Source organism: Pelobates fuscus, chromosome 11 (genome assembly GCF_036172605.1).
Source record: "Pelobates fuscus isolate aPelFus1 chromosome 11, aPelFus1.pri, whole genome shotgun sequence".
NCBI lineage: Eukaryota > Metazoa > Chordata > Amphibia > Anura > Pelobatidae > Pelobates > Pelobates fuscus.
In genome coordinates, this window is record NC_086327.1 from 286,695 (window position 1) to 314,307 (window position 27,613).

The following is a 27,613-nucleotide window of genomic DNA, read 5'->3' on the forward strand; positions in this document are numbered from 1 at the left end:
TGAAGGGTACAACAGGAATGAGCTTTATTGATGCCACACTGGCTTTTGTGGAAATCCTCCTGCACGAGGACCTCCCACAGTAAACAAAAGGAACAACCAATCATAATACAGTTTTACAGTAAAACCCTCTGTTACAGTTGCCTCCAGGCTGGCTGGAAGTTGGACCGTAGAAAAGGATGCTCCTAGCACTCACCAAAGGACCATCAACACCGTAGACACCATAACTACTGCATAGCCACCATTAGTACTGCAGACTCCACGAACCACCGCTGCTGGGCTGGTGTATCGCCGTCTGCTCTGTGCCCTGAACCTACAACCAGACTCCAGGTTCCAGTAGGTGAACTTCTTACTTCTGTACAGCAAAGCAGGATCAGGAACAAGAGCTCTTACAAGAGCTCAGTAGCTAAGGGAGTACGAAGAGCATAGCAATCCCTGTAGGGATTATAGCTGTCCCCTACAAACATGAGTCAAGGCTGCAAGTTAGAGGGTCAAGTCATTCTATTTTATTGGCACCAAAAGAACCTTCTTTTATGCAGGTTTCCCTTAGATAGGATCACCCACAGGGCGTTACAAAACAACCAATCATACACGTACATTACAGAAAACACTCCCAGCAATTACACACAAAATCCTCCCCTCTGCCTGTGATATAATTATGTCACACAATGGGTTAACATAATTATCACAGACAGTGAAAATACAGTTTTTAGACATACACTGTAACTTTAAAACCATACATCCAATCTTCATAAAATATTACATATTATTAATCAGCACACTTTAAACATAAACACTCTCAAAAATCAGACAAATCCATCCAGTGGATAATAAGATAGACGGTAGTCCTTTATGACCGACCGCAAGCACATTTTCCTGCCCAAAACAGTTCTATAGATTTGGGCTGTGCGGTCAGTCAATTTCATGCATAAAAAACGACTAAGTCCCATTCGAACGTGCGTTCGAATCTTCGAACGGGACTTAGTCTCTGTAGCTGAAAGTTTAGTGTAGGAGAAGGTAAGGGTTAGCGGTGTTCGTTGAAATGTGTAGCCGATTTTAGTTCCATGAATTTGGCTACACACACCGCTGAATGAACAAAGGTGGCTGCTGCCACGTGTTCGTTTGCACGAACGGCGGCCACCCAGCGGTCGGCAATTTACCTGCAGTAACCTCACAGCCTGAGGTAAATTGCCTGCACACTTCCACTTCTGGGTGGTCCGCCTGTGTGGTACTTGGTTCAGTAAGCCCCATTTACTGAACCAAGTGGGAGAAAGCCAGGGACAAGTTATTTTACAGGTCTGGGGACCCCGTCTTAAAGGGGCATTGTTCACCAAAGTCACAATATGTCCCCAGACGGTTCTTAAAGGGCCATACACAACCAATAAAAGTCCAATCTCCCATGGGCCATGGTCATGAGGAAGGAGGCTGGCAAATAGGCTTCTCCACAACCCAGGGAAGCAGGGCAATTTGTCATTTAAAGGGCCAGATACAAATGGCGGTTTGTAACACCCTCCCTTCCTCTGCCTGAGAGAATTTGAGATAAGTTAAGGAATAACCCAATTATCTCAAGGCAGAGGACACACAATTTCCCCAAAACTTAGAACACCCCTTTACACACAAGGTATCCCCACAAACATGTCCCCTGATAGCCCCGATCTGGGTGACCAACATATTCAAATTTCACCCAGATCAGTTCAGGGGTTCTCAAAAAGTATGGAAGTCTTAGTTCACCGACCGCACACAAGGCTCCTGCCCAAAACAGTTCCACGAATTCAGCGTGTGCAGCCGGTCAATTCAGAAAATAGAATAAAACTGAATAAAAGCATGAATGGAGTCTCCTGGCTCATAGGAGTGATTGTTCTTCGTGTTCGTATGAACCAAACTACCGAATGGTGCTCTCCTGGCTGTTCGGCAACAAAAGGAAGCAGACGTTCGTATGTTTCAGCGGTTGTTCGGGGAGTCGAGTGTGCGATTTTAGTTCCAGACACTCGACGACCAAGTCCCTTTCGTGCAAACAAGATGGCTGCCATCTTCTCTTCCACGTGGCATTCGCATATATGAACGGCGGCCGCCCAGAGAGTGCTTAATAGACGATTCCCTTTGAAGGTAATGAGCCAGGAGGGTGGTCAGTGTTCGGTAGTTTAATCTACCGAACCAATAAAATCCCAAAAAACGATTACAGCTGAAAGACACTGTGGCGAAACCAACCTCGCCACTGGGCCCTGGAGAAGCCTGTTTGCTAGCCTCCTACCTGCTGACTATGGCCCCTGGGTTATTTGGGGCATATTGTACTGTATATTGCTGCTACTGGCCCTTTTTAACAGCATCTATGGACATATTGGGACTTTTGGGACTACTGTCCCTTTAAGACTGTGATACATATTCTAGTGTACTGCCTGTAATATTATATGTGTATTAAGTTTAACCTGGGATATGTATGCAGCATTCATCTGATTGTTCGGTAGAATCACTCCATTTATTATATTGAGTGAAACTACCGAACAACCAGACCACCCAGGAATAAGTGTGCCTCCAATTACAGTTTGCAACAATGTTGCAAACGGGTAATTGGCAATCCGTGTAATGTATTCTTTGTCCTCTGGGTGGCCGCCATTCGGGAAACAAACACGTGGCGGCGGCCATCTTAAACTACCGAACAGCGGTGTTTTGCCGTCGAGTGTCTGGAACTAAAATCGGACACTTGACTAGGCAAACACCGCTGAGACCTCCATACTTCCAGAAATTCGTATGGAAACTACCGAATGACCCGCCGTTCGGTAGAAAGAACCCCATAAACAAGGGAATTCATTCAAACCCTCTCCAGGCTCTATAACACAGGCAATTCGCCTGTTTTCATTCCCTTGTTTGTGACCGACCGCAGGGCCAAAATGCATGGAACTGTTTTCGGATACTTTACCCATGCGGTCGGTCAAATCTTTGGAACCCCATATCTCACGAACCATTCATCCGAATTACTTGAATTTTGGATATGTTGTCCCCCTGAATAAGGGCTATCCAGCGATGCTGGATTTAAAGGTGTACCCCCGGGTTTTGGGGTACATCCAGAACTTGGCTGAAAAAGTGTACCGGATAATTGAGTTTAATGTTATCTGAGGGGAGGGGATGTGTGGGCTGAACCATGTATGTGATTGGTTATTTTATGCCTCCCCCTGGGTGTGGCCTGTATGTGGATTAGTGTAATAAAAGCCAGGCTGGATGAGCCAGTCCAGAGTTCCTGTTTTACCCTCAAAGTGATGTGTCGTCTCATTATTGGGGGGAAGGATTTATTGAGTGCTGTTCCAGTTGACTGCTAGGAGTACAAGCCTATTCGTATGGTTCCTATTCAATGGTCTACAGCATTCATATGCTTGGGAGAATTTAAAAGGTTTCTCGGATTCGGTGATTGTGGTGTCTGCCAGAGTGCTTGGAGTCCTCAGGAAGCACTAGGAGCATCCATTAACGGAGGTACTCAGTCGGGGTGCCAGTGGATCCGTTACATTGGTGGCAAGCGGTGGGATGGCGTCCTAGTGTGAGGTAAAGCAGCTCGGAGACACAGTTCGTTTGGATTTACAAATTGAGGGCAACGCTAGCAGTCGTGCAGCGCCCCTGGGAGCAGACAAGTATGGAAGGTTCTGGCTCTGGAGATGATTGGCTGGCCGAGGTGAGGCAGCGAGTGGCTGAGTATGGGGATGATATACCCATGGAGACACGCCGGGTGATCTGGAACCAGGTCATGGCCGAGCGAAACACAAGGCTGGACCGAGAATTCCGGTTGGCAAAAGAGAGGAAGTATGCTCAGCAGCAGGAGCGTTACAGCAGCCGGGTAGAGGCTGCATCCGAGGAGGTTAGCCGTCTTTCCCTGAGGCGGCGGGAGGAACCCGAAGTGGGGGTCCTCATAGACTGGTCCTGTGAGGAACCACAACAGGCAGGTAGAGATGGGACCAAGGTCACTCCACCGGGATGCTGGGCAGCCGGCCCAGATCCCCAGCAGCAGCCAGAGTTGCCAGGTGGGGAAGCAGGTGGCCCTTACTCACAAATGTTGAGGGGCCTCACGGATTGGTCCTGGGAAGACCCACCGATGGCAGGTGTAGATGGGACTGCGGTCTCTCTACCGGCCCTACAGGGATGCTGGGCAGTCGGCCCAGATCCCCAGCGGCAGTGTGAGTTACAGGGAGCTGAAGGGGCCGTCCTCCCTCCCCAGCGGCAGTGTGATTTGTTGGGAATTGGGAGCCCAGTCTCCATTCCCCAGCGGCAGTGTGAATTGCAGGGAATTGGGAGCCCAGTCTCCATTCCCCAGCGGCAGGCTGAGTTACAGGGGGCAGAGGTAGTTGGTCCTACCCCCCAGCAGCAGCGTGATTTTTTGGGAATAGAGAGCCCAGTCTCTATTCCCCAGCAGCAGGACACTGAATTGGGAGGAGAGACAGTCGGTCTCCCTCCACAAAGACTGAAAGTAGGGATGGGAGAGGAGATTGTTACCACCTCTCCCCAGCGGCGGATCATCAATGGGCAGAGTGTTCTAATGGGAGAGGAGCTGGTTACCACCTCTCCCCAGCGGCAGCTTAATGTACCAGGGGGAGACTGTAAGCCCCACACCTGTGCAGATGGGACCGTGGTCTCTGCACTTCCAGCACAGGGGGTAGGGACGGTCGGTCCTGCCCCCCCACAACAGGGCTGTTTAGCCAAAGGGGAGACAGTCTGTCTCCAGCAGCAGAGCTGTGTAACTAAAGGGGAGACAGTCGGTCTCCAGCAGCAGAGCTGCGCAGCTAAAGGGGAGACAGTCGGTCTCCAGCAACCAGGCTCCAACCAGACTACTCCTGTAGTAGTGCTGGCACCAGGGCAGAGTACCGCTGGTCTCTGCCCACTCAGCAACCCACCAAAACAGCCTACCAGTCCCCCACACAGCCGGGGTGAGGCACCTGGACCTGGACAAGTTTTTCCATTACTCAGGTGTAGTAACCATTTATTGTGGGTGGGCTGTACTGCTGTTTCTGTTTTGTGGGTGGGCTGCTGGACTAACAAGGGCACTGACCGGCAAGAGGTCAGGTACCCTGTTAGTCTGTTTGGAAAAGGGGAGAAATGTGGCGAAACCAACCTCGCCACTGGGCCCTGGAGAAGCCTGTTTGCTAGCCTCCTACCTGCTGACTATGGCCCCTGGGTTATTTGGGGCATATTGTACTGTATATTGCTGCTACTGGCCCTTTTTAACAGCATCTATGGACATATTGGGACTTTTGGGACTACTGTCCCTTTAAGACTGTGATACATATTCTAGTGTACTGCCTGTAATATTATATGTGTATTAAGTTTAACCTGGGATATGTATGCAGCATTCATCTGATTGTTCGGTAGAATCACTCCATTTATTATATTGAGTGAAACTACCGAACAACCAGACCACCCAGGAATAAGTGTGCCTCCAATTACAGTTTGCAACAATGTTGCAAACGGGTAATTGGCAATCCGTGTAATGTATTCTTTGTCCTCTGGGTGGCCGCCATTCGGGAAACAAACACGTGGCGGCGGCCATCTTAAACTACCGAACAGCGGTGTTTTGCCGTCGAGTGTCTGGAACTAAAATCGGACACTTGACTAGGCAAACACCGCTGAGACCTCCATACTTCCAGAAATTCGTATGGAAACTACCGAATGACCCGCCGTTCGGTAGAAAGAACCCCATAAACAAGGGAATTCATTCAAACCCTCTCCAGGCTCTATAACACAGGCAATTCGCCTGTTTTCATTCCCTTGTTTGTGACCGACCGCAGGGCCAAAATGCATGGAACTGTTTTCGGATACTTTACCCATGCGGTCGGTCAAATCTTTGGAACCCCATATCTCACGAACCATTCATCCGAATTACTTGAATTTTGGATATGTTGTCCCCCTGAATAAGGGCTATCCAGCGATGCTGGATTTAAAGGTGTACCCCCGGGTTTTGGGGTACATCCAGAACTTGGCTGAAAAAGTGTACCGGATAATTGAGTTTAATGTTATCTGAGGGGAGGGGATGTGTGGGCTGAACCATGTATGTGATTGGTTATTTTATGCCTCCCCCTGGGTGTGGCCTGTATGTGGATTAGTGTAATAAAAGCCAGGCTGGATGAGCCAGTCCAGAGTTCCTGTTTTACCCTCAAAGTGATGTGTCGTCTCATTATTGGGGGGAAGGATTTATTGAGTGCTGTTCCAGTTGACTGCTAGGAGTACAAGCCTATTCGTATGGTTCCTATTCAATGGTCTACAGCATTCATATGCTTGGGAGAATTTAAAAGGTTTCTCGGATTCGGTGATTGTGGTGTCTGCCAGAGTGCTTGGAGTCCTCAGGAAGCACTAGGAGCATCCATTAACGGAGGTACTCAGTCGGGGTGCCAGTGGATCCGTTACAGACACGAATAAACAGAAGAAAATGACGAAAATAAGTCTATTTTCTTCACACTCATCAACACTGATCTTAAAATATTTATGTGACAGCGATACAGGCGCTATACATGGACATACACGCACAGACGCTCACAGGGCCGGTGCAAGGATTTTTGGCTACACAGGCGAAGATGAATTTTGCCGCCCCCCCACACACAAATAAGATGTATCTTTAGCGGTGTCTCATATCCAGCCTTTTGAAATCCCCATGTAGTGTATTGTACCCCCTTTTAGTGTGTCTTACACCCCCTTGTATGTCTCTTACAACCCCCATGTGTATCTCCTTTCCCCCCCCCCCCAGCCCCTTTGTGTGTCTTTCTTTCCCACAGCCCTTTTCTGTGGGTCTCTCCCCTCAGCCTGTTTTTTGTGTGTCCCTCTTCCCCTCAGGCTCCTTTGTGTAACTTTTCCCTCCCAAGCCATATAGACATAGATATATAGCTACACACACACATACAGGCACATAGTCACAGAAATATGCAGGCACACAATCAAACAAACACAGCCATACAGGCACACAGTCATACAATAAACACATACAGGTACACAGACATACAGTCATACAGACACACACACACAGACATGCAGACACTGGCATATAGATAAATAAAAACACAGTTATACAAACACAGACATACAGAGACATGAAGATGCAGGCATACAGAGACATAACGAACAATGCATACAGAGACATATATACACAGACAGTCACACAAAGATATACAGAACAAGGCATACAGAGACATATGGATACAGTCATACAGCGACATACAGGCATACAGGGACATTCAGAAACACACGGACACAGTCATATAGAGACATACAGACACAGACAGACAGTCATACAGAGACATGCAGACAGGTATACAGAGCAGGGGCAGATCCAGAACCTAATCTTGGGTGGGGGGGGGGGGGAGGTGGTAGTGAGTTTTAGTGGGGTAATAGGGGCTCTAATTAAGGAGTTAAGGGCTGTAGTAGGGGGACAGGGGCTGTAGTTGAGAGTTGGGGGCTGTAATTGGGGGCTTAGGAAATGTAGTGGGGAATTGGGGCTGTAGTAGGGGGTTAGGGACTGAAGTAGGTTGATGGCTGCAAGTGGGAACAGGGGCTGTAGTGTGGGGGATATGGGCAGCAATTTGGGGGAGAGGGGCTGTAGTGGGGGTAAGGACTGTGGTAAGGGAATAGGGGCTGTACTGGAGCTATGGGGTAAAAGGGAGTGGAAGGGATGTGAAGTAAGGGAGTTAGAGGCTGTAGAAGGGAGTATAGGGGCTGTGGTGGGAGCAAAGGGGCAATGTGGTTGGAAATGGGCAGTAGAGGGGGGACACAGGGGCAGTAGAGGGGGACACAGGGGCAGTATGGTGTGGGCACAGGCTGTAACGAGGGACACTGAGGCAATAAAGTGGTGTCACAGGGACAGTATGGTAGGGGTAAATGGGAAGTAGAGGGGGGGACAGGGGCTGTTGAGGCGGGTAGAGGAAGTAGAGGGGGGAGACAGGGGCAGTAGAGGCGTGTGAAAGGGGGGCAGAGGCAGGGGGCAGGGGCTGTAGAGGGAAATAGAAGTGCTGTAGAGGGGCACATGGGGCAGTAGAGGGGGCAGGGGCTATTGAGGGGCTGTAAAGGGGGCAGGGGTAGTATGATGGGGCAGGGGCTATAGAGGTGGCAGGGGTAGTATGGTGGGGCAGGGGCTATAGAGGTGGCAGGGGTAGTATGGTGGGGGCAGGGGGGAGTATGGTGGGGGCAGGGGTGAGTATGGTGGGGCAGGGGGGAGTATGGTGGGGCAGGGGGGAGTATGGTGGGGGCAGGGGGAGTATGGTGGGGCAGGGGGGAGTATGGTGGGGCAGGGGTAGTATGGTGGGGCAGCGGGAGTATGGTGGGGGCAGGGGGAGTATGGTGGGGGCAGGGGGAGTATAGTGGGGGCAGGGGGAGTATAGTGGGGGCAGGGGGAGTATAGTGGGGGCAGGGGCTGTAAAGGGGGCAGTATGGTGGGGGCAGGGTCTATAGAGGGAAATAGAAGTGCTGTAGAGGGGCACATGGGGCAGTAGAGGGGGCAGAGGCACTATGGTGGGGCAGGGGCTATAGAGGGGCTGTAAAGGGGGCAGGGGTAGTATGGTGGGGCAGTTTGGAGGGGTAGGGGCTGTAGAGGGGGCAGGGGCTATAGAGGTGTCAGGGGTAGTATGGTGGGGCAGGGGCTATAGAGGTGGCAGGGGAGTATAGTGGGGGCAGGGGCTATAGAGGTGGCAGGGGAGTATAGTGGGGGCAGGGGCCGTATGGTGGGGGCAGGGGGAGTATAGTGGGGGCAGGGGGAGTATAGTGGGGCAGGGGGAGTATAGTGGGGCAGGGGGAGTATAGTGGGGCAGGGGGAGTATAGTGGGGGCAGGGGCCGTATAGTGGGGGCAGGGGCCGTATAGTGGGGGCAGGGATAGTATGGTGGGGGCAGGGATAGTATGGTGGGGGCAGGGATAGTATGGTGGGGGCAGGGGGAGTATAGTGGGGGAAGGGGGAGCAGGGGCAGTATAGTGGGGGCAGGGGCAGGGGGGAGTATGGTGGGGGCAGGGGGAGTATGGTGGGGGGCAGGGGGGAGTATGGTGGGGGCAGGGGGGAGCATGGTGGGGGCAGGGGCTGAAGAAAGGGGCTGAAAAAAAAAACGTTTTGATTTAAAAAAAAAAAATGCTACAAGTTCTTCCCCCACCCCCTCCCAGAGACTTACCTTGGTCCAGGAGGGAGAACCTTACCCCTGGTGGTCGGATGGGATGGGATGGGCTGCACTGGAGGCTGGAGGCTGGAGCTGCAATCAGGACCGCTGGGGAGTCTGGGAGCAGTAGAAGTCCCGCCCCCTTCTGACATCATCAGAGGAGGACGGCTGACTTCACTGCCAGGCTCCTGTGTGCTGGCTGCAGGGAGAGAGGTGAGATTAAAAATCCGAGTCTCCAGCCAGAGGCAGGGGATTCGGATTTTTGCGCCCCCCTCCTCTGGCGCCCTAAGGCGGCCGCCTGTGCCGCCTTATGGACGCGCCGGCCCTGGACGCTCATAATAGGAGCGAGGAGAACATTGTTCTCCCTCGGAAAGGGAACCAGTAGCTATGCCCTTTTATTTAGCAGCTCCGGACCTGCAGCCAACATTACTTAAGGATAAATAAGGAGGAGTTCATGTATCTGGGCATCTGACTGACGGCAAACCCCTCAGCCCTCTTCACCCGTAACTACACGCCCATGATCCAAATCCTTATCAAAGAGTTAGACTAATGGATGGACAGGCCTATCTCTTTGCTGGGACGCATACACTCCATTAAAGTGAACATTAAAGGCTTTTATTCCTATTTCAATCACACCCGGTGCGAGTCACCCGGGGAGACCTAATGGGCGTATAGAGAGCGATTGTGATGGACCCTCCGTCAGTCGATGCTCCCAGTGCTTACCAAGGACCATCAGCACTGCACCAAACACCATAAGCACTGCAGATCCCACCAACCGTCACAGCTTGGTTGGGGTCTCGCCGTCCTCTACCCACACTACGACAAGGCTCTAGGCTCCAGGGGATGAACCTCTCCTCCAAGAGAGAGTAGCAGGAACAAGCTCTTAAAATAACTTAGTGATTATAGCCCAGGGGAATATACAGAGTATAGCAATCCCCCAGTATAGATGCAGACTTTTCTTCCACACATGAGACGAGTCTCTATCTTGAGGGTAAAACAGGATTTCCCACAAGGTTATCACCCACGTGGACCAGGGGCGTTTTAGCCGCAAGGCAAACAAGGCATTTGCCTTGGGCGGCATTTTCCAGGGGGCGGCAAAAAACGCCGCCCCCAAATGCCCAGGGCAAATGCCTTGTTAGCCTTGCGGCTAAAACGCCCCTGGTCCACGTGGGTGATAACCTTGTGGGAAATCCTGTGCTGCCGGTCGGGCTGATGGGCGGGGCGGGTGGCTGGCGAGGGAGTTCTTCCTCTGAGCGCTCTGCTCAGCTCCCTCGTGCGCCGCAGAGTGAGGCTGGGAGCCGGAATATGACGTCATCTTCCGGCTCCCAGCCTCACTCTGCGGCGTGCGAGGGAGCTGAGCAGAGAGCTCAGAGGAAGTGCTCCCTCGCCAGCCGCCTACCCGCCAGCGCACAGCAGCCTGCACGCCCGGCCAGCAGCCACTGGACCACCAGGGAGAAAGAGACCCCCCCCCAGCATTCCCAAAGGTAAGGAGGCTGGGGGGTAGGTTAAATAAAAAAAAATATATATATATGTTAATGTGTGTGTGTGTGTGTGTGTGTGTTTGTCTGACTGTGTGTGTGTGTCTGACTGTGTGTGTGTGTGTGTCTGACTGTGTGTGTGTGACTGTGTGTGTGTGTGTCTGACTGTGTGTGTGTGTCTCTGACTGTGTGTGTGTGTCTGTTAGTGAGTGTGTGTGTGTCTGTTAGTGAGTGTGTGTGTGTCTGCTAGTGAGTGTGTATGTGTCTGCTAGTGAGTGTGTGTGTGTCTGACTGTGTGTGTGTCTGACTGTGTCTGACTGTGTGTGTGTGTGTCTGACTGTGTGTGTGTGTGACTGTGTGTGTGTGTGTGTCTGACTGTGTGTGTGTCTGACTGTGTGTGTGTGTATCTGTATCCTAAGAACCGCCAACCCAGCCATACTCAACTCAATACAAATATGGGACCAGACTAAAAAGTGCCCCCTTATCCCCCATGACACCAGTACATTCCCACCGGGGCCGAGGGCCCGGGACTTTGGAGGAATAGAGGCCACGGGGCTACAGAGATACACCTATATGTCGATAAAGACATAGTTAAGTATGCACACCTGAACACCAAAACCAGAACGCGAGACTACTTTAGATACTTACAACTCCGAGACTTCGCACAGAGAGCTGAAGTCAAGGAAGCGGCAATGACATCAATGACCTTCTTCGAAAAACTATGCTATACCAAATCCACGCAAACCAAACTTATCACGCTACTATACAATCACCTAAGTACAGCTACTGACAAAGAGGGCGCACTACGATATACTGACCAATGGGAGGCCGACCGGGGGGAGGTATTGGAGGGAACAGAGTGTAAAGACATTTGGGAAGCCTTACCAAAACTACAATATGTGTAATGCTCCAGGAGCAATCATACAAAACATTATTCAGATGGTACACAACCCCGGTGAAACAGAAACAAATTAAACTTATCCCCTCAGACGACTGCTGGCACCTATGCAGCGGAAGGGGTACTTATACATGTGGTGGGTGTGCCCACAGGTGACGGGATATTGGCACAAAATAGTGGAATTAAGCTCACAGATCTTACAGAGGAAAATGGCTCTAGACCCGTGGGAATGCCTGTTATCACGGCCCACAGAGGGTCTCACCAAACACGAACAAAAGCTCCTTAACATGATTCATCTAGCAGCTTGTAGGGCGTTGGCACAAAAGTGGTCATGCCTGGAACTCCCCCAAATATCCCTAGTTAAGTATAAGCTGAGGGACAATTATCTGATGGACAAGCTTACCGCCCAAGTCAGGAACACACTGAATGCTTTCAATGGGATCTATGGGAACAATATGATACGTAGGGGACCCGGACCTGCGACGTGAGGCGGCATCCACACTACAAACTAACAGCATGAACAGCTGGGATACAATCATGCTGACATAGACACTCCAGAACCCTGATGTATGGCACTGGCACCACTAACAGAAGGGTATCTGGCCAAGGCTAAGATTCAGGACACAGGCCACAAAGATTCACAGGGAAAATCAATACGATCCTGGACTTGGCCAACTAAGAGATCACAAATCTCTCTTCTTTACGTTTTCTTTTTCCGTTATTCTCTCTTTCTTCGTATTTCTTCTTATCGCAAGTATGATAGACTTACAAACCGGGAGGAATGGCAGAAATTGGACTATTATATACAGATGGCTTGAGCTAACAGTCATAAGCCGATGAAAGCTCCACAGAATGACTGATGTAATCATTACGTAATGAAGGAATGTACCATAATCACTTGTAATTGTGAAATACCTGTCTCCAAGTATACATCTGTTAATTGTAATTAGCCGACACAGCCAGCTCCTTGAGGTACTGCCATTGTATATTGTTAATGTAGACTGGGGGGGAAAAAAACCTGATGACACTGCAAACAATTGTTGTTCAATGTATGTAAGATGACTATTGTACTAACTACACAACTTTCTCTTCTGTAACCCACAAGATACCACGACTATGTTATAACTTTTGCATAAGCTTGTTTTGTCTTACTATTGCATGTCTATCAGTGCAAAAATAAAGAATTACATTTTTTTTTAAATTGTGATTATACACCATTGGCTGTGAACTGTATTTTTTGGTGCCCCACATGGTCCACCTGGGTGGTAACCTTGTGGGAAAAGTTGCATAAAAGGCCAGCCTGGCACATTAAAAACTCAGATCTGCTTAACCCTCAATATGTAGCCTTGTCTCGTGTTTTTATGGAACCTTCTTCCAGCTAATCACTAGCTCTTGTAAGAGCTCTGCTATTCCTTCTCTACTGGTTCGGCTGATGGGACATCTGGAGAATACTGCAGCACAGCCTCTCGCAAGGGAAAAGGACATCTCCAACGGCATAAACCCCTCTGATACCCAGGGTGGCCGTTACACTATCTAACTGTGTAACTTTGTAACTGTGTAACTATGTACATGTGTAATTGTGTAACTATGTAACTGTGTAACTATGTAAATGTGTAATTGTGTAACTATGTAAATGTGTAATTGTGTAACTATGTAACTGTGTAACTATGTAATATTGTGCAGTTGTACACTATATATGAGTGTGCATGTCTTCATGTGTGAATTGTTAATATGTGTGTGTTCAGGTGAGCATGAGTTTACGTGCATGTGTGCGTGAGAGTATGTGCATGTGTGCTTGCAGGTATGCAGGTGTGTGTGTTTGTGTGTGTGTTTGTTTTACAGATGTATACCAGTGTATTTGTGTTGTATGTATACAACGAAACTTACTTTATTCTCCTTCAATGCAAGTCCCACCAGACAGACATGATAAAAATGGTGTAAAGTGCCCGGGCTGCTATTCACCAAATGACAGATCGTGTGTCCCCGAGTACATCATTGAGTGCGTTGGGGAGGAGATCAGATGCATCAATCACACTGAAACTATGAAATCAGGTAAAGTTTGCACACTCTAATATGAAATAAAGTATAACATTGTCCTAGTTGGCATTATGTTTGCTATTATCTCCCAAAGGCATTAAAGATCAGAAATGCATGAAAATCCTGTTGACATGGGAAAATTCATAAGTGCAAACAAGTGTTTTGATTTTCCTTTAGTTTTGTCAGTGAATTATACCGCTCTCACCCTGTTTTGCATGGTAGGTATCGTACTGTACCTGGGATGTAATGCCAACAGTAAAGTATTGAAGATGCAGAATGAAAGAAAATAAAAAGTTAAAAAATATTAAAAGAAAATGTAGAATTTTAATAATAAAAAAAGAAAGTTATCTTTTATGGTCTAAAGGGGAGAGTATTTCACTCCAGAAAATATTTTTTTTTTTGATTTTCAGCAATGGGATTTGTTATACTTCATGTCTTCCATAAAATATCATATTTTGTAATTTATTTATACAAGTTTTAGATGGTTATTCGAACCACCATGGCCATTTCTGCTTTTCGAAGTGGTCATGGCGGTAGGAGTCTGCATATACAGAGATATTCTAGTTAGTCCCCTGGCACACGTAACTAGCCTTGGCACACATGACGTAGGCAGGCCTAAAATCTGTTCCAGGCTGCCTAACGTTAGTTCTATGCCAAAATATCTGTTGTCAGTGTACACTGTTGCTGGTGATAGAGGTAATAAGCTTCTCCCTTGCAGGCAGGGCTGTAACGGAGCTTCCGGTACCCCGGTTGGGTACCTCCGCCGACGGATGCTCCTACTGCTTACCGAGGGCTCCAAGCACTTCTCCAGACACCATAAGTACTGCAAACCCCACGAACTGCTGCAGCTTGGTTGGGGTCTCGCCGTCTCCTACCCACCCTGGACCTACGACAAGGCTCCAGGTTACAGTGCGTGAACCTCTCTTCCTTCATGGGGTCAACCATGTCTGCCAGAGTGTTCCACAAAGAGAGAGCCATGTTACAAAGTCCCCTCTGTCTGCTACACTTTTGTTACTTGGTTATAAAAAAAACTCACGACACATTGTTGTGACAAAATGCCTTTTGTCACCGGATTTTTATATGACCAACTGCCCTTTGCCCCTGGCTGTTGGAGGAGCCTGATTGCCAGCCTCCTCCCTCATGACTCCCTCATTACCATTTAAAAAGACTATTTGGGGCTTATTGGCTTCTAAAAGACTGTTTCTGCCCATTTGAATCCATGGGAAGATGTGTCTCTTCCCCTTCCCCGTTTCCTGTCTATTGTTCCAGCAGGGCGTTGTCCCTGGCACACTGCCAGACCAGTTGGAACTTGCTGTTCTGCCCCTCCTCGGTCTCTCATCAGCTCTTGCTATGTTTTAACTCCATGGCGATTTGACTGTGTTTGTGGCATCTGAGCGCTGTTCGGATATAGTGAGCGCTCAGATCCAAGCTATCTGGGGATAGGTTGAATGTGGGGGTTCTGTTAAGTATAATAGGAATTATGTATTTTTATGTGTTTTTACTGTTGTACAGGCCATGCTTGCAGATGGTCACAAAGGGACTTTCAACTAACCTTTGACCCACTGGACCAATTTGTATTATTTTGACGTATGTTTGTTTTTGGAGTATGCTGATTCTGAAAATGTAAGTTTATGTGAATGTGATGTATACTTTTAGAGTTATGAATATTGTATAAAACTGTGTATTTTCCTGCCTGTGATAATTAAGTTAGACCATTGTGTTCAGTAATTATATCACAGGCAGAGGGGAGGATTTTGTGTGGGAGTGTCTGAGTGTATTGTACATATTGACTGGTTGTTCTACAAAACCCTGTGGGCAGTACTATCTGTGTAAAATGTGAATAAAAGTGCCAGTACAGACAGTTCTTCTTTACCCTTCAAAATGTAGCGTTCTCTCGTTATTGGAGGGAACTGCTATAATCACACTGGGGATTGCTATGCTCCGCATAGTCCCTTGAGCTTTAATCACTTACCTCTTTTAAGAGCTTGTTCATGATACGCTCCGCTGGAGGAGAGGTCTTCCCCCATGGTCCTGGAGGACAGAAGCCGATCCAAGGTGGACAGAAGACGCGAGACTCCAGTTAAGCTACGGCGGTTGTGGAGTCTGCGGTGGTTGTAGTGTCCAGTGCGGTGCTTGTGGTCCTCGGCGCAGGCTAGGAAGCGTCCATCAACGGTAGGTACTCGGTCGGAGTACGGGGTGTCAGGTGATCTGTTAAAATTGTATCAAGTCATTCGTCTGTATGAATGACTGACCATCCGGCTCCTGGCGTGTGCCGCCAATTAACCCCGTTCACCCTCTCTATGCCCAACGGAGTACCGAAAGAACTGTCGAACGACCACCCTACCTCAGGAGTGTGCCCCTCATTAATCACCCTGAAGTTGCGGTTTGCGGTTAACCGCAGCCTAACTTACAGTCGACAGGGGGGTCATCGTTCGTATGCACGAACACGTGGCGGGGGCGAACGGAACACCAAATAAACTGTCAAACCACCGACCACCCTACCTGAGCAGTGTGCCCCTCATTAACCACCCTGGATTTGTGGTTTGTGGTTAACCTCAGTATAATTACAGTTGACAGGATGGTCGGCGTTCGTATGTACGAACACGTGGCGGCGGCCATCTTTAATTGCCGAGCGCCCCAGTGGGACTTGTCCATCGACCACCTGGTACCATTTTCAGCTACTGTTTCATATGAACCCCGCTGATATCCTCCGTCTGTTCGTGCATAAAGTACCGAACGACGTGCCGACTACTTCGGCACTTCAGCTGTATCCGAAGTGCCACTTCAAAGGTGTAGAACTGTTCCAATATAATTTAAAGGGGCAGAACCAGTGCCTTAAAACCCAATATGTTCAAATAGTGGTTTTATAGGGCAATACCTCGCAGGGGCCATAGTCCTGGGGCAAGAGGCTGGCAATCAGGCCCCTCCAAAAGCCAGTGGCGAAGTGCAGTTCGTCACAGGAGGGTGTCGTGGCTGGGACTCCGGTCGCCAATGGGAACCCAGCAGGTAGAAGAGTTGGCTCATCCGACTCTCCCTTAAGCTAAACCCAGAGACCTGGTATGGTCAGGTCAGCAGGTAGCGGGCGTAGCTATGGCTGCAGCTACCCCTTCCCTTAAGGATGCTCCGGTATCTGAGCAGAGTGCACCCAGCCTCTGCTCGCTTCTTCCCCAGGAGCATGTTGGTGTGGAGGTGCGGGCCTCTGGGTAGAGTGTAGCCAGCCTCTGCCCACCCCTATTACCCCAGGAAGATATGAGTGTGGAGGTGTGGGCCTCTGGGCAGAGAGCAGGTAGCCTCTGCCCACCCCAAGGATGGTGCGGTGGATGGGACTCTGGTCGCCACGGGCACCCAACAGCTAGAAGAGTCGGCTCCTCCGACTCTCCCTGGAGCTGAGCCCAGAAACATGGTCAGGTCAGCAGGTAACAGGCAAAGCTATCGCCGCCACTACCCCTTTCCCTAAGGATGCTCCGGCATCCGAGCAGAGTGCACCCAGCCTCTGCTCTCTCCTTCCCCAGGAGCCTGTTGGTGTGGAGGCGCGGGCCTCCGGGCAGAGTGTAGCCAGCCTCTGCCCAGCCCTATTACCCCAGGAACAGATGGCTGTGGAGGCGTGGGCCTCCGGGCAGAGAGCAGGTAGCCTCTGCCCATCCCAAGGGGGTGTCATGGATGGGACTCGGGTCGCCATGGGCACCTGGCAGCTAGAAGAGTCGGAGGAGCCGACCTGGTATGGTCGGGGTAAGCAGGTACCCCTTTCCCTAAGGATGCTCCAGCACCCTAGCAGAGTGCACCCAGCCTCTGCTCGCTCCTTCTCCAGGAGCCAGTTGGTGTGGAAGCACAGGCCTCGGGGCAGAGTGCAGGTTGCCTCTACCGACCCCAGAAGCAAATGAGAAAGGAGGCGCGGGCCTACGTGCCAGGGGCAGGTAGCCTCTGCCCACCCTTGGTACTGAAAACGAGCCATGGCAGGCATGCAGGACCCCCATAACAAGTAGTTGCGGAGGCGCTGGCCCCCGAGCAGGGTGCAGCTGGTACAGCTCCCCAACAGCTGAGTGAGATCCAGCTGGAGAGCACAGACAGCTCTCCTCCACAGAAGCCAAGCCACGAAGGGCCCAGCAGACAACTCCCATCATCCTCGGCCAGTCGGAGAAACCCAGGACACCCAGGTGACAGGGCTGGGTGGGCACCTTTGTTTGGGTGGGGGGTGTTCCAGGCTCGGGAAGCTGGTGGGGCACCTTTGTTTGGGTGGGGAGTTGCACGGGCGCAAAGCTACCTGTGGGCCGAAGCCTGGGATGGATGGCCTCCTAAGCTAAAGGGGCTTTAAGTCACCCTGTACCCAGGGGGGTGCAGGGTGCAATGCTGTTCAGCCCAGGACTGTAGGATGTGGTCGGGGACAAGTACTGTTTGTGGGGGGGGGGGGGGGGGGAAGGGCACCAAAAATACTGTGTCCACTCTGGGCAGCAGTGAGATGACCCGTGTGAGTCATGCTGCGGCTGCCGGAGGTGGACAAGGGGGAGATGTGTAGCGGGAGAACGCTACTAAGAACCATGCCCACTGAGTATTCATATGTTTTGGTTTTGTATGTTGTATCCCTAATCTGTATTCTCATGATTTTCCCTTGTTGAGTGTGTGTTTTCCCCTTGCATTCTGTGTTTCCCCATGTATTATTTATTGTGGCAAACTCCCCTTTTTACCCGAGTTTGCCACAAGATCCTGGAGGAGCCTGCTTGCCCTTGCGGTTGGTCAAATCTATGCCTTCCAGGAAATTCCTGAACCCCTGAACCGATCTGGGTGATTTTTAGATATGTTGTTCACCCAGATCGGGGCTATCAGAGGTCTTTGTGTGTTTTTAAGGTACTTTTTGGGGTTTCATAAAATTGTATGTTTTTTCTATGCTTGGAGATAATTGAATCAGATTAGTACACTGATTCAATTATCTCCCATGCACAGAGGAGGGATTCTATTGTTTGTGTAAGGGAGTGTCTCAATGTATGACTCTGTTTTTATTGGTTTGTTCACTTTGTGTCCCTGTGCCCGACAAGGTCCACCTGGGTGTCGCCCTTGTTGGGAAAGCATAAAAGGCCAGTGTGCCTCCATTAAAATCCTATTCCAGCTTACACTCCAAAACTGTGTGTCATCCTGTTATTGGAGGGAAAGAAGATTTACTCCTGTGTATGCTGTTGCAGCTTGCAGGGGATTCAATGGGGAAAGTCCTTGTAAGCACTAGAGCTAATTCCCCATTCGGTTCCAGGAAGGAGCGGTCAAGCCACGGCGACTGTAGGCAGAAGTGCTGTGGTTTGTCCCCTGTTCCTACTATGTTTTCTGGACTAGGAGAGGTCTACCCACTGGAAGCTGGATCCTGGTCTTGGGTCGAGGGTAGGTGGAGGACGGCGAGACCCCAACCAAGCTGCGGCGGTTCGTGGGGTCTACGGTGGTTATGGTGTTCCAGTGGAGTGATTATAGTACTCGCAAGTACTAGGAAGCAGTGATAAATGGAGGCACCCGGTCGGGGTGCCAGGCGGTCTGTTACAGTTATGTATTTCGTGTGATTTCTCTGGTTTCTTTTTAGTTTTGGGATGTATATTTAGTAGTTTATGTTTTATGATCTAGTGCCTGGGGGATAATTGGCAAATGTCTCTTTTGGATATGGTATTGAATCAAGGGATTCCTGTTTCTAGAGGGCCTGATCATTAACATATCAAAAGACTTCCTGGACACGTTAGTGTGACTTCCCACACCATACAGAATAGCTCCGCTGGAGTCCAAGCTTTAAAAAGGGATTGGGGTTGGAAGCTTGGACATTCCATGCAATCCAATTAACCCACTTTGAAATTGGAAATGTACTTTTGAGGAGTTTATATGGTTTAATGTGTGTACCTGTATGTGCTGTTGGTATCTCCCAGAGCGGGAGATGGCTATCTGTAACCCAGCCCCCTTCCTGCCTGGGATTGTGTTGTATTAAGTTGAGATCCCCTGCGGGGGTCTGGGCATAAAGGCTGTGTATTCAAAATAAAGATTGTCAGTCAGTGCTTAAACATCCAAAACTGTGTGTCGTCCTGTTATTGGAGGAAATTAAGATTTAACCCCTGTGTCTGCTGTTCCAGCTTGCAGGGTATGCAACGGGGAGAAGTAAGGACTAAGTGCTGGAAAGTAGCCAGGGCATTCTTCATTCCAAATGGCATTACCTTAAATCGGTACAGATCAAATGGAGTTACAAGTGCATCTGCCACTAGGTGGATCTGCCAGTACCCCTTACACAAATCTGTAGTGGTGAGGTACTGGCTACGAGCCATCTTATCTAAAAGCTCATCTATATGAGGCATGGGGTAAGCATCCGAGACCGTCTTGTCATTGAGCCTCTGGTAGTCTACACAGAACCGGGTGGCTCCATCTCGTTTAGGGACTAGCACTACAGGGGAGGCGCAAGGACTCTTGGATGGTTCGATTACCCCTAGTGGGAGCATCTCCTGGATCTCCTGCCTCATATTCTCCTGAACTGCATCTAGTATTCTGTATGGGGTTTGCCACAGAGGTTGTGGGTCGGGCGTCTCAACTCTATGGGTGGCTAGTGGGTTAAACCCTGGCATATTAGAGAATGTCTCTTGCAGCTTGCCTGAATTCTTTCTCAGTCATCCAGTCCCCTAAGTGGACCTTCTCTATGGACCCTGCCTGAACTCCATCCTCTAGAAGATCAGGCAGGGAAGATTCTCAAAATCTTCCGAGGCTGGGGCACATATAGCGGCCACAACCCCTGTCCGATTGTGGTAGGGCTTCAGAATGTTAACATGTAACATTTGTCAGACTCCTTCCCCAGAGCATGGACCGTTCACATAGATATAGTGTCACATTTCTATTCCACTACCCAGTATGGGCCCTGCCAAGCAGCCGAACTCCCCTTCCTAAGTGAGTTTGCCACGAGTTCCTGGAGGAGACTGCTTGCCAGCCTCCTGCCCACAGACTATAGGTCCTGCAGGGAAACCTGTAAAAGACAATTTAACTGGCTTGGTTGATGTGATTCTCCTCTGCTGTTCAGGAACCGAACAGCCGCACGAACTATGGACCACACGGGAGCTTGTTAAGTCCTATGGATACATTGTACAATCTTAACTGCAGTGTTCTAAGTCTTCATCTGGGTGGCCACATTTCCTATGGACAACCACGAGGTGGTGGCCATCTTGTTCGCACACATCCATGCAGCGGCGTTTGGTTGTTGAGTTCATGGAACTAAAATATGACACTGAAACTCCTGAATACTGCTGGACTTCCATGATCGCCTGCGTTCGTTTTTTATACAACTTAGAAGAACGGTATGTCAATAGATTTTGTGCGGTAGTTAGTTTGGTTTAAAACTACCAAACTAGACCGACCGCTACCCCTGAACCGATCTGGGTGATTTTTGGATATGTTTGTCACCCAGATCGGGGCTATCAGGGGATGTAAGGCTATAGGGTTTTTATATGTATTTTTAAGGTACTTTTGGAGTGTTTGTGAAATGTGTGTTTTTTTTGTGTCATGGGCGTGCTCAACTGTATTTGGAAATGTATAAAAGCCGGTCATCTGGCCAGATTAAACATATACCAGCTTGTACTCCCAGAACTACGTGTCGTCTGGTAACTCAATAATCACTGTTCCAGTGTAGAGGATTCAACAGGGAAAGTCCTTGTAAGGACTAGAGCTCCCAGGACTGAGTGTCGTAGAGTGCCTGGGGGTTGCTAGAGCGAGTTCCCCATTCGGCTCCAGGAGGGAGCGGTTCCAGGACCTCAGACAAGCCACAGCGACTGTAGGCAGAAGTGCTGTGGTTTGTCCCCTGTTCCAGCTAGGAAGCAGTCCTTGGCGGAGGTACCCAGTTGGGGTAAAGGGCGCTCCATTACAACTGTCTTGAAAGCTCCTGGAGGTTCCCACGCACTAGGTGAGTGAGTTCCTCCAGTCGGTCCCGAAGCTCCAGCACATATGGAATGATGGGGCTCTCTTCCTGATCCCCATTGCTCTCCCATTGCTCTCAGACAAGATCTAGGGGCCCTCTAACTCTCTGCCTGAATAACAATTCAAACGGAGAAAACCTGGTAGACTCCTGGGGCACCTCCCGATATGTGAACAGGAGGTACGGCAGGAATCTTTGCCAATCCTTGTGAGTCGCTGCAAATGTACGGAGCATTTGTTTCAACGTGCCATTGAAGCGCTCGTACAGGCCATTAGTCTGGGGGTGGTATGGGGAGCTCATGATCGGTTTAATGCTGCATAACTTCCATAGTTGGTGGGTCATCATGGCAGTAATCTGGGTGCTCTGATATGAGACGATCTCCCAGGGAAAACCCATCTGGGAGAACACTCGCATCAGGGCTTCGGCTACAGTTCTGTCTGAATATTGCTTAGGGCAACTTCCTCAGGGTACCGAGTAGCGTAGTCTACAATGGTCAGAATATATTTCTTCCCAGAGGGGTTAGGCTTAGCCAAGTAACCTATAATGTCAACAGCTACTTTGCTGAAGGGGTCTTTTATAATGAGGAGAGGATGGAGCTTGGCCTCTGGTTGCCCAGCTTCCTCACTTTCTGACAGACATCACAAGACTGTACTGCCGCAGGTCCTTGGAGATGAAGAGGCCAGAAGAGGCTTTGGGTGAGTCGATACTTGATACGACTCACTCCCAGATGCCCTGCCAAGGGAATATCATGAGCTATCTTCAGTAGCTCATGTCGATATTACTAGCTGCTTGGTGGTAGTTGGACCTGTCCCTGAACCTACCCACTCCGCTATTGAATATAGCATCTCCCTCTCTCAGATAAGCTGCTCCTTTTCCAACCCTGCCTGACTCGTGGCCACCCTATCTCTATACTTCTGGAGGGTAGGGTCAGAGGCTTCTTCTTTCCCAAACTCAGCAGGGGTATCCCAGGGCAAGGGGACCGGGGCAAGGGGAAGGGTATATGTGCCTGCCTGAACCTCAGAGTGTGAGCCATCCTGGGTGGTGCGGGCTTGTCGTCGGGTCATCACTGGGTATGCCTCCTCGTGGCTGTCAGTGGGCACATACGTGGAGGTTAGCTGGCCCAGGTCATTGCCCAGCATTATATCTGCCGGTAGGTGATTCATGAGCCTGACCTCCACTATCTTGAAACATTGATGGCACTGGATAGCTGCCTGGTTCGGTGCCCTCTGGGGTGGTATGGGAGGTGGCTTTAAGATGGGGATGTTGGAGGGAACGGTGGTATAGGACGTATCGGGGTTTGGTAGTTAAAGAAAGGAGTGGGACGGTGGGGTCGGCGGGCCTCCACATACTCATCTGCCCACTGTGCTGCTTCCATCAGGGTCTTGGGTTGCCGGTCACTCACCCATTCTTGAACCTCAGTGGACAGCCATTATAGAACTGCTCCAGCAGGAACAGTTGGAGAATTTCTTCCGGGGACTTGGCATGTTGGGAGTGCATCCAGCTTTGCGCTGCCCATGTTAAGCGGCAAGCCCACTCCGCATGGGAATCCTTCTCCCCTTTCTTGGATTCTCTAAACTTCCTGCGGTACGTCTTCGGGATCACGGCATACCTAGCCAACAGGACTTGATTCACAATGACATAGTTCTGCAGCTCGTCCTCTGGCACGGCTCGGTAGGCGTCCGCGGCTTTCCCAGTTAGCTTTCCTGCCAAAAGGGGGACCCAATCCGATGGAGAAATGCTATGCAGTATGCAGAGGCACTCAACATTTTACAAAAAGTCATTAATGCCCTCCACTGATTCCGCAAAAGTCTTGAATGCATTGTGGGGCAATTTGGACTTTTGTTCGGTAGCTGCCAAACCCGCTGGGGACACTTCCCCTGTGTTCACTGGGTTCTTATTGGATGGCCCAATCTCTCTGAGCTATGATTTACACTTGTACCTCTGAGATGGTTCTGGCCATGATCTCCTCTGAGGGATTTCCTTCATAGTACACCAGGCGGAGGCTCATCTCTTTCTGCAACGCATTCTCCTTGACCTCCGGTACCGCAGGATCACCGCTCAGTCGATCGTTCTCCATGAGTGCGCAATTAAAGCAGCCTTGGGACGGTTGCGGGCAAATCGTTCTCTAGCCTGCAGGAACTCTGTCAGCATTTGCCTCTTCAATGCAGCGTAATTCATCAATCCGTTCGCCAGTTCATTCGGTTAATGAATGCTAGTTCCATTCGGCTAGGAAGTACTCATCCCACCGCTGCCAACCAGTTGTAGCGGACCACAGGTAACCCGACCGGTTACCTCCGCTAATTCCTTTCTGCAGCCACTCTGGAACCATCAAATTAAACAGATCTCAATTCCTCCCAGTAACTGGACGAGACACAGCTCTGGAAGTACAACACAATTTTTTTTTGTGCCACACACGGCTTTTATGCATAACCCCTTGCAAGGGGTCTTCTACACAAGCAAATAGGGGTTTCCATCTCAGAATACTCTGTACCTGGGAGCCAAGGCGCGGGAAAAGGGACCTAGTCTCCTGGTCTCCCAGACACAGAAAGCTCGCCAAAAGAGCAAGTGCCCCAAAAGTGTCCCCACCAACCCCAGGAATCCCTACACCAAGTCCATTCCCTGACCAGTCTCTGTTCGTGGGGTTCCTGTGAGAAGACCATGCAAGGGAAGCATCTCCTTTCGGGATACGAATGCAGCCCCCTGGTTGGCGTTCGTCTATGTGAAATGGTGGCCACCCCGGGGAGCACTCAATAATGACTTCTCTTGCGGTTTTGCACTTATCTTATTGGTGTGAATGTTCTAAGTAATTGCTGTGAACATTCTCATGGGGCACTGGGGTGGTCCCCGTTCGGGAGACAAATGGGTTCCGTTCGTATGAACGCTCCCAAATGGGGAAACAGGGCACAATACACTAAATACAAGGGGAAACACACAATACAAAGGGGAAAACACACGAATAAGCAGTGGTTATGCCACACCATCCATTTCTCCATCCATCTGTCTATCCGTCAGTCTATCTCTATCTATCTGTCTCTCCATCATTCCATCGATCTAATTACTAAAAAGTAATACAATTCATATTTTTTATTATTTTCCCCTTGTAGGAGAAGTAGAGTCTGCAGTTGCTTTACAAGGTTGCGCATCTATAGACCTGTGTGCCGCTGGAAGCCAAGAGTTGCAGGTTGACAATATTAGAAGCCGAATTGAAATGACCTGTATGAGTAGTAGTGTCTGTCTCCAGCACGGATTTCTTTTCCTGGGTTCCGCTGCCATCTTTTTTCTGAAACTGATTCCCTAGTTGCTACATGTGAGATTTCCACATATAACATATATATAATTGTGTGACGTACACTTTAAAGGGACACTCCAGGCACCAAATGGTGCAGGGAGGCCCCTCGAGGCACTCTTACTTCAAGGGAATAAAAACCGTTCTTGAACAGTTTAACCCTAACGTTCCCCCACCATTCAGGAAGCCTAGATTCCTGCTAGGCAGGGGATCCGCTGATTGCCTGAGAATGGTCAGACAACTGCTCTAGGCAAATCAGCGGCTCTACTGACTGTAGGCGCTCCGCGCTTCCTGAATCTGAAATTGCTGAAGCCGGAGTGGACATCGCCACTGGAGGCAACTTTGGGGTTAAACCATTCAAGAACAACTTAAGCCCTGAGGAAAGAGTGCCTACAGAAACATTTTTCAAACATAATAACTTCATTTAAATTAAGTTGTTTTGGTGCCTGTAGTGTCCCTTTAAGCCAGCTTGTTTACACTGTTTTTATGCATTTTCTGCCATCACTATTCCCACAAAACCTTTTAAAATTAAACTTCTGCTTTTCTGTGTTTTTTTGGATATGAGGCTACTTTTAGTCTATTTTTTTTAGGTTGGATGGGAGATTGAACCATGCGTTTACACTAAATTTAAATCCGAAGACAATGCAGTCCTATCTTATGTTCAAAATTGGAATTATAAACATACAACAAACACAACATTGTGGGGAGAATGTCACAAGTTGTTTGTGTCAGCATTGCCATGTAACAGTTTTCAGACATTTAAAGGAATGATGTAGGTCTCAAGTCAATACCAACCTAATACTGAAAGACAAGGAATAGAATATGGTATAACAGAAAGGCAAAGTATGGAATAGTCAGCAGGGTTAGGCAACCTTCGATACTCCGTATGTTGTGGCCATAATGGTTGGCCATCATTATGGCTATAAGAGCTGTGACAGACCTCCTGGCACCCTGGCCGGGTACCTACGTCAATCACTGCTTCCTAGTACTTGCAAGCACCATAAGCACTGCACCGGACAACATAAGCACCATAGCCCCTTAGCCGCAGCAGCTTGGCTGGGGTCTTGCTGTCCTCCATCCACCCTGGACCCAAGCCCAGGATCCAGCTTCCAGTGGGTGGACCTCTCCTACTCCAGAGAGTCTCGCAGGTATAGCTGTGTAGCTCTTACAAGAGCTAGTGATTATAGCCAGTATAGCAATCCGAAGCAGGTATAGCTGGTATAGCTGTTCCCTACAACCACGAGACGAGGCTGCGTGTTGAGGGTGAAGTGAACTCACTTTAATGGGACCACACTTGGCCTTTTATGATAGTCTCCATGCAAGGGGCACTCCCCCTTGGGCCTGAGAGTAAACCACAGTAGAAACAAATATACAATCACATTGACTCTCAGATGAAGGACACTCCCATACATAATAGATCAATCCCATATCTGTACCTGGGAGATAATTAAGTCAAGTACTGTATTAACTCAATTATCTCCAGACACAAAAACCCACATTTTTATAAAGCCCCCAAAATACCTTTAAAACATACAAAACCTCCACAAACGTTACATCCCCTGATAGCCCCGATCTGGGTGAACAACACATCCAAAAATCACCCAGATCGGTTCAGAAATTTCCTGAAAGTCATAGTTTTGGCTGACCGCACGCATGGTCCCATGCCCAAAACAGTTCCATAGAATTGTGGCTAAGTTCCACTGGGGACCGACCGGGAACCGCAAATTCTTCCTGCCGAAAACAGTTCCATAGAATCGGGGATAAGTGCCGCTGGGGGACCGACCGGGAACCACAAAGTTTTCATGCTGAAAATAGTTCCAGGGCTAAGTCCCCCTGAAGTCTGTTCACGGTTTTGGTCCATGCGAACGCCCGCCAGTGAGTTAGCCTTCTATGCTATGGAAAAAGCCAAACCAGGGGAGCCAGGTGGATTAAAATATGGGTCTTTACAGTCGCTGACCTGGCCCATAGTCTTTTGGCAGGAGGCTGGCAAGTAGGCCCCTCCAAAAACCCGTGGCGAGGTTCTGTTCGCCACAAGAGCATTATGGGGAATAGGGTATGAAAGAAAAGGAAGGGATGGAGTAAGGTGAAAGAGAGAGATCAATTATATATAGCTAATACTTTCCCTCAAAACTAACAATAGATGCAAACTCCTTTGACTGGAATGAAGCTGAAAAAAAAATTGGAAAGTCTGCTGCTTCCTTCTTACAATGTGCAATTTATTTGGTTCTTCAGATAACGTATAGTTTCATGAATGAAATGTACCATGGAGACCTTCAGTGATCCCCTCTTGGGTGCATTATGGAGTAACACCTCAAGGCAAAAATAATCAATATCCCAAAGAAGGAAGCAATACCCGGAGTTGGAATGAAAGACTTCTCTTTATTTATAATCCTTTAAAAATATTTTTAGGCATATTTAAATACTTCACAAATATGTTAGACTAGACTTACAGAGTGGGGAAAAAAGAGAGAAAATACATTAACACATGCCTAAAAAAAACTTTTCATACCTAAATTAATATTTTCTCAACAATTACTTGTTAAAAGCTCCAAGTAATGGTTGATATAGTATCTGTTAGATACAAAACACTTCCAGCTCATTTAGGCTTGTGGTAATGTATTCTTCTCTATGTTCTTCCTACTCTATATGTCTAAAATAATTTTGCCTCTTTACAAATCAATGGTAAGACCCCACTTTGAAAATTTTGGGCACCAGTTTTAAAGAAGGATATTGCATGACTAGATTAATAGCAGAACTGAGCTACAAAACTAATAAGGGGATGGAAAAAAGTTATGAGGAAAGGCTAGAAATGCTGGATTTGTTTTCTTTAGAAAAAGGCACATCAGGCCCCATTGCAAAGGCTATAGATAATTTTATATGACAAAACAGGAGGCATAGAGTGGTG

The 27,613-nt window shown here is 49.0% G+C and overlaps 1 protein-coding gene across 1 annotated transcript in view; it reads left to right on the plus strand.

Annotated features, from left to right (window-relative positions):
- The window catches only part of LOC134577640 (phospholipase A2 inhibitor and Ly6/PLAUR domain-containing protein-like), an 85,105-nt gene extending 59,842 nt beyond the window's left edge, over positions 1 to 25,263 (plus strand). The window contains exons 4-5 of the mRNA XM_063436500.1: positions 13,385 to 13,528; positions 24,527 to 25,263. Of these exons, the coding sequence (XP_063292570.1) occupies positions 13,385 to 13,528; positions 24,527 to 24,720 (338 nt within the window). The 3' untranslated portion in view covers positions 24,721 to 25,263. The remainder of the gene's footprint in view (positions 1 to 13,384; positions 13,529 to 24,526) is intronic.
- Positions 25,264 to 27,613: the final 2,350 nt, after the last annotated feature.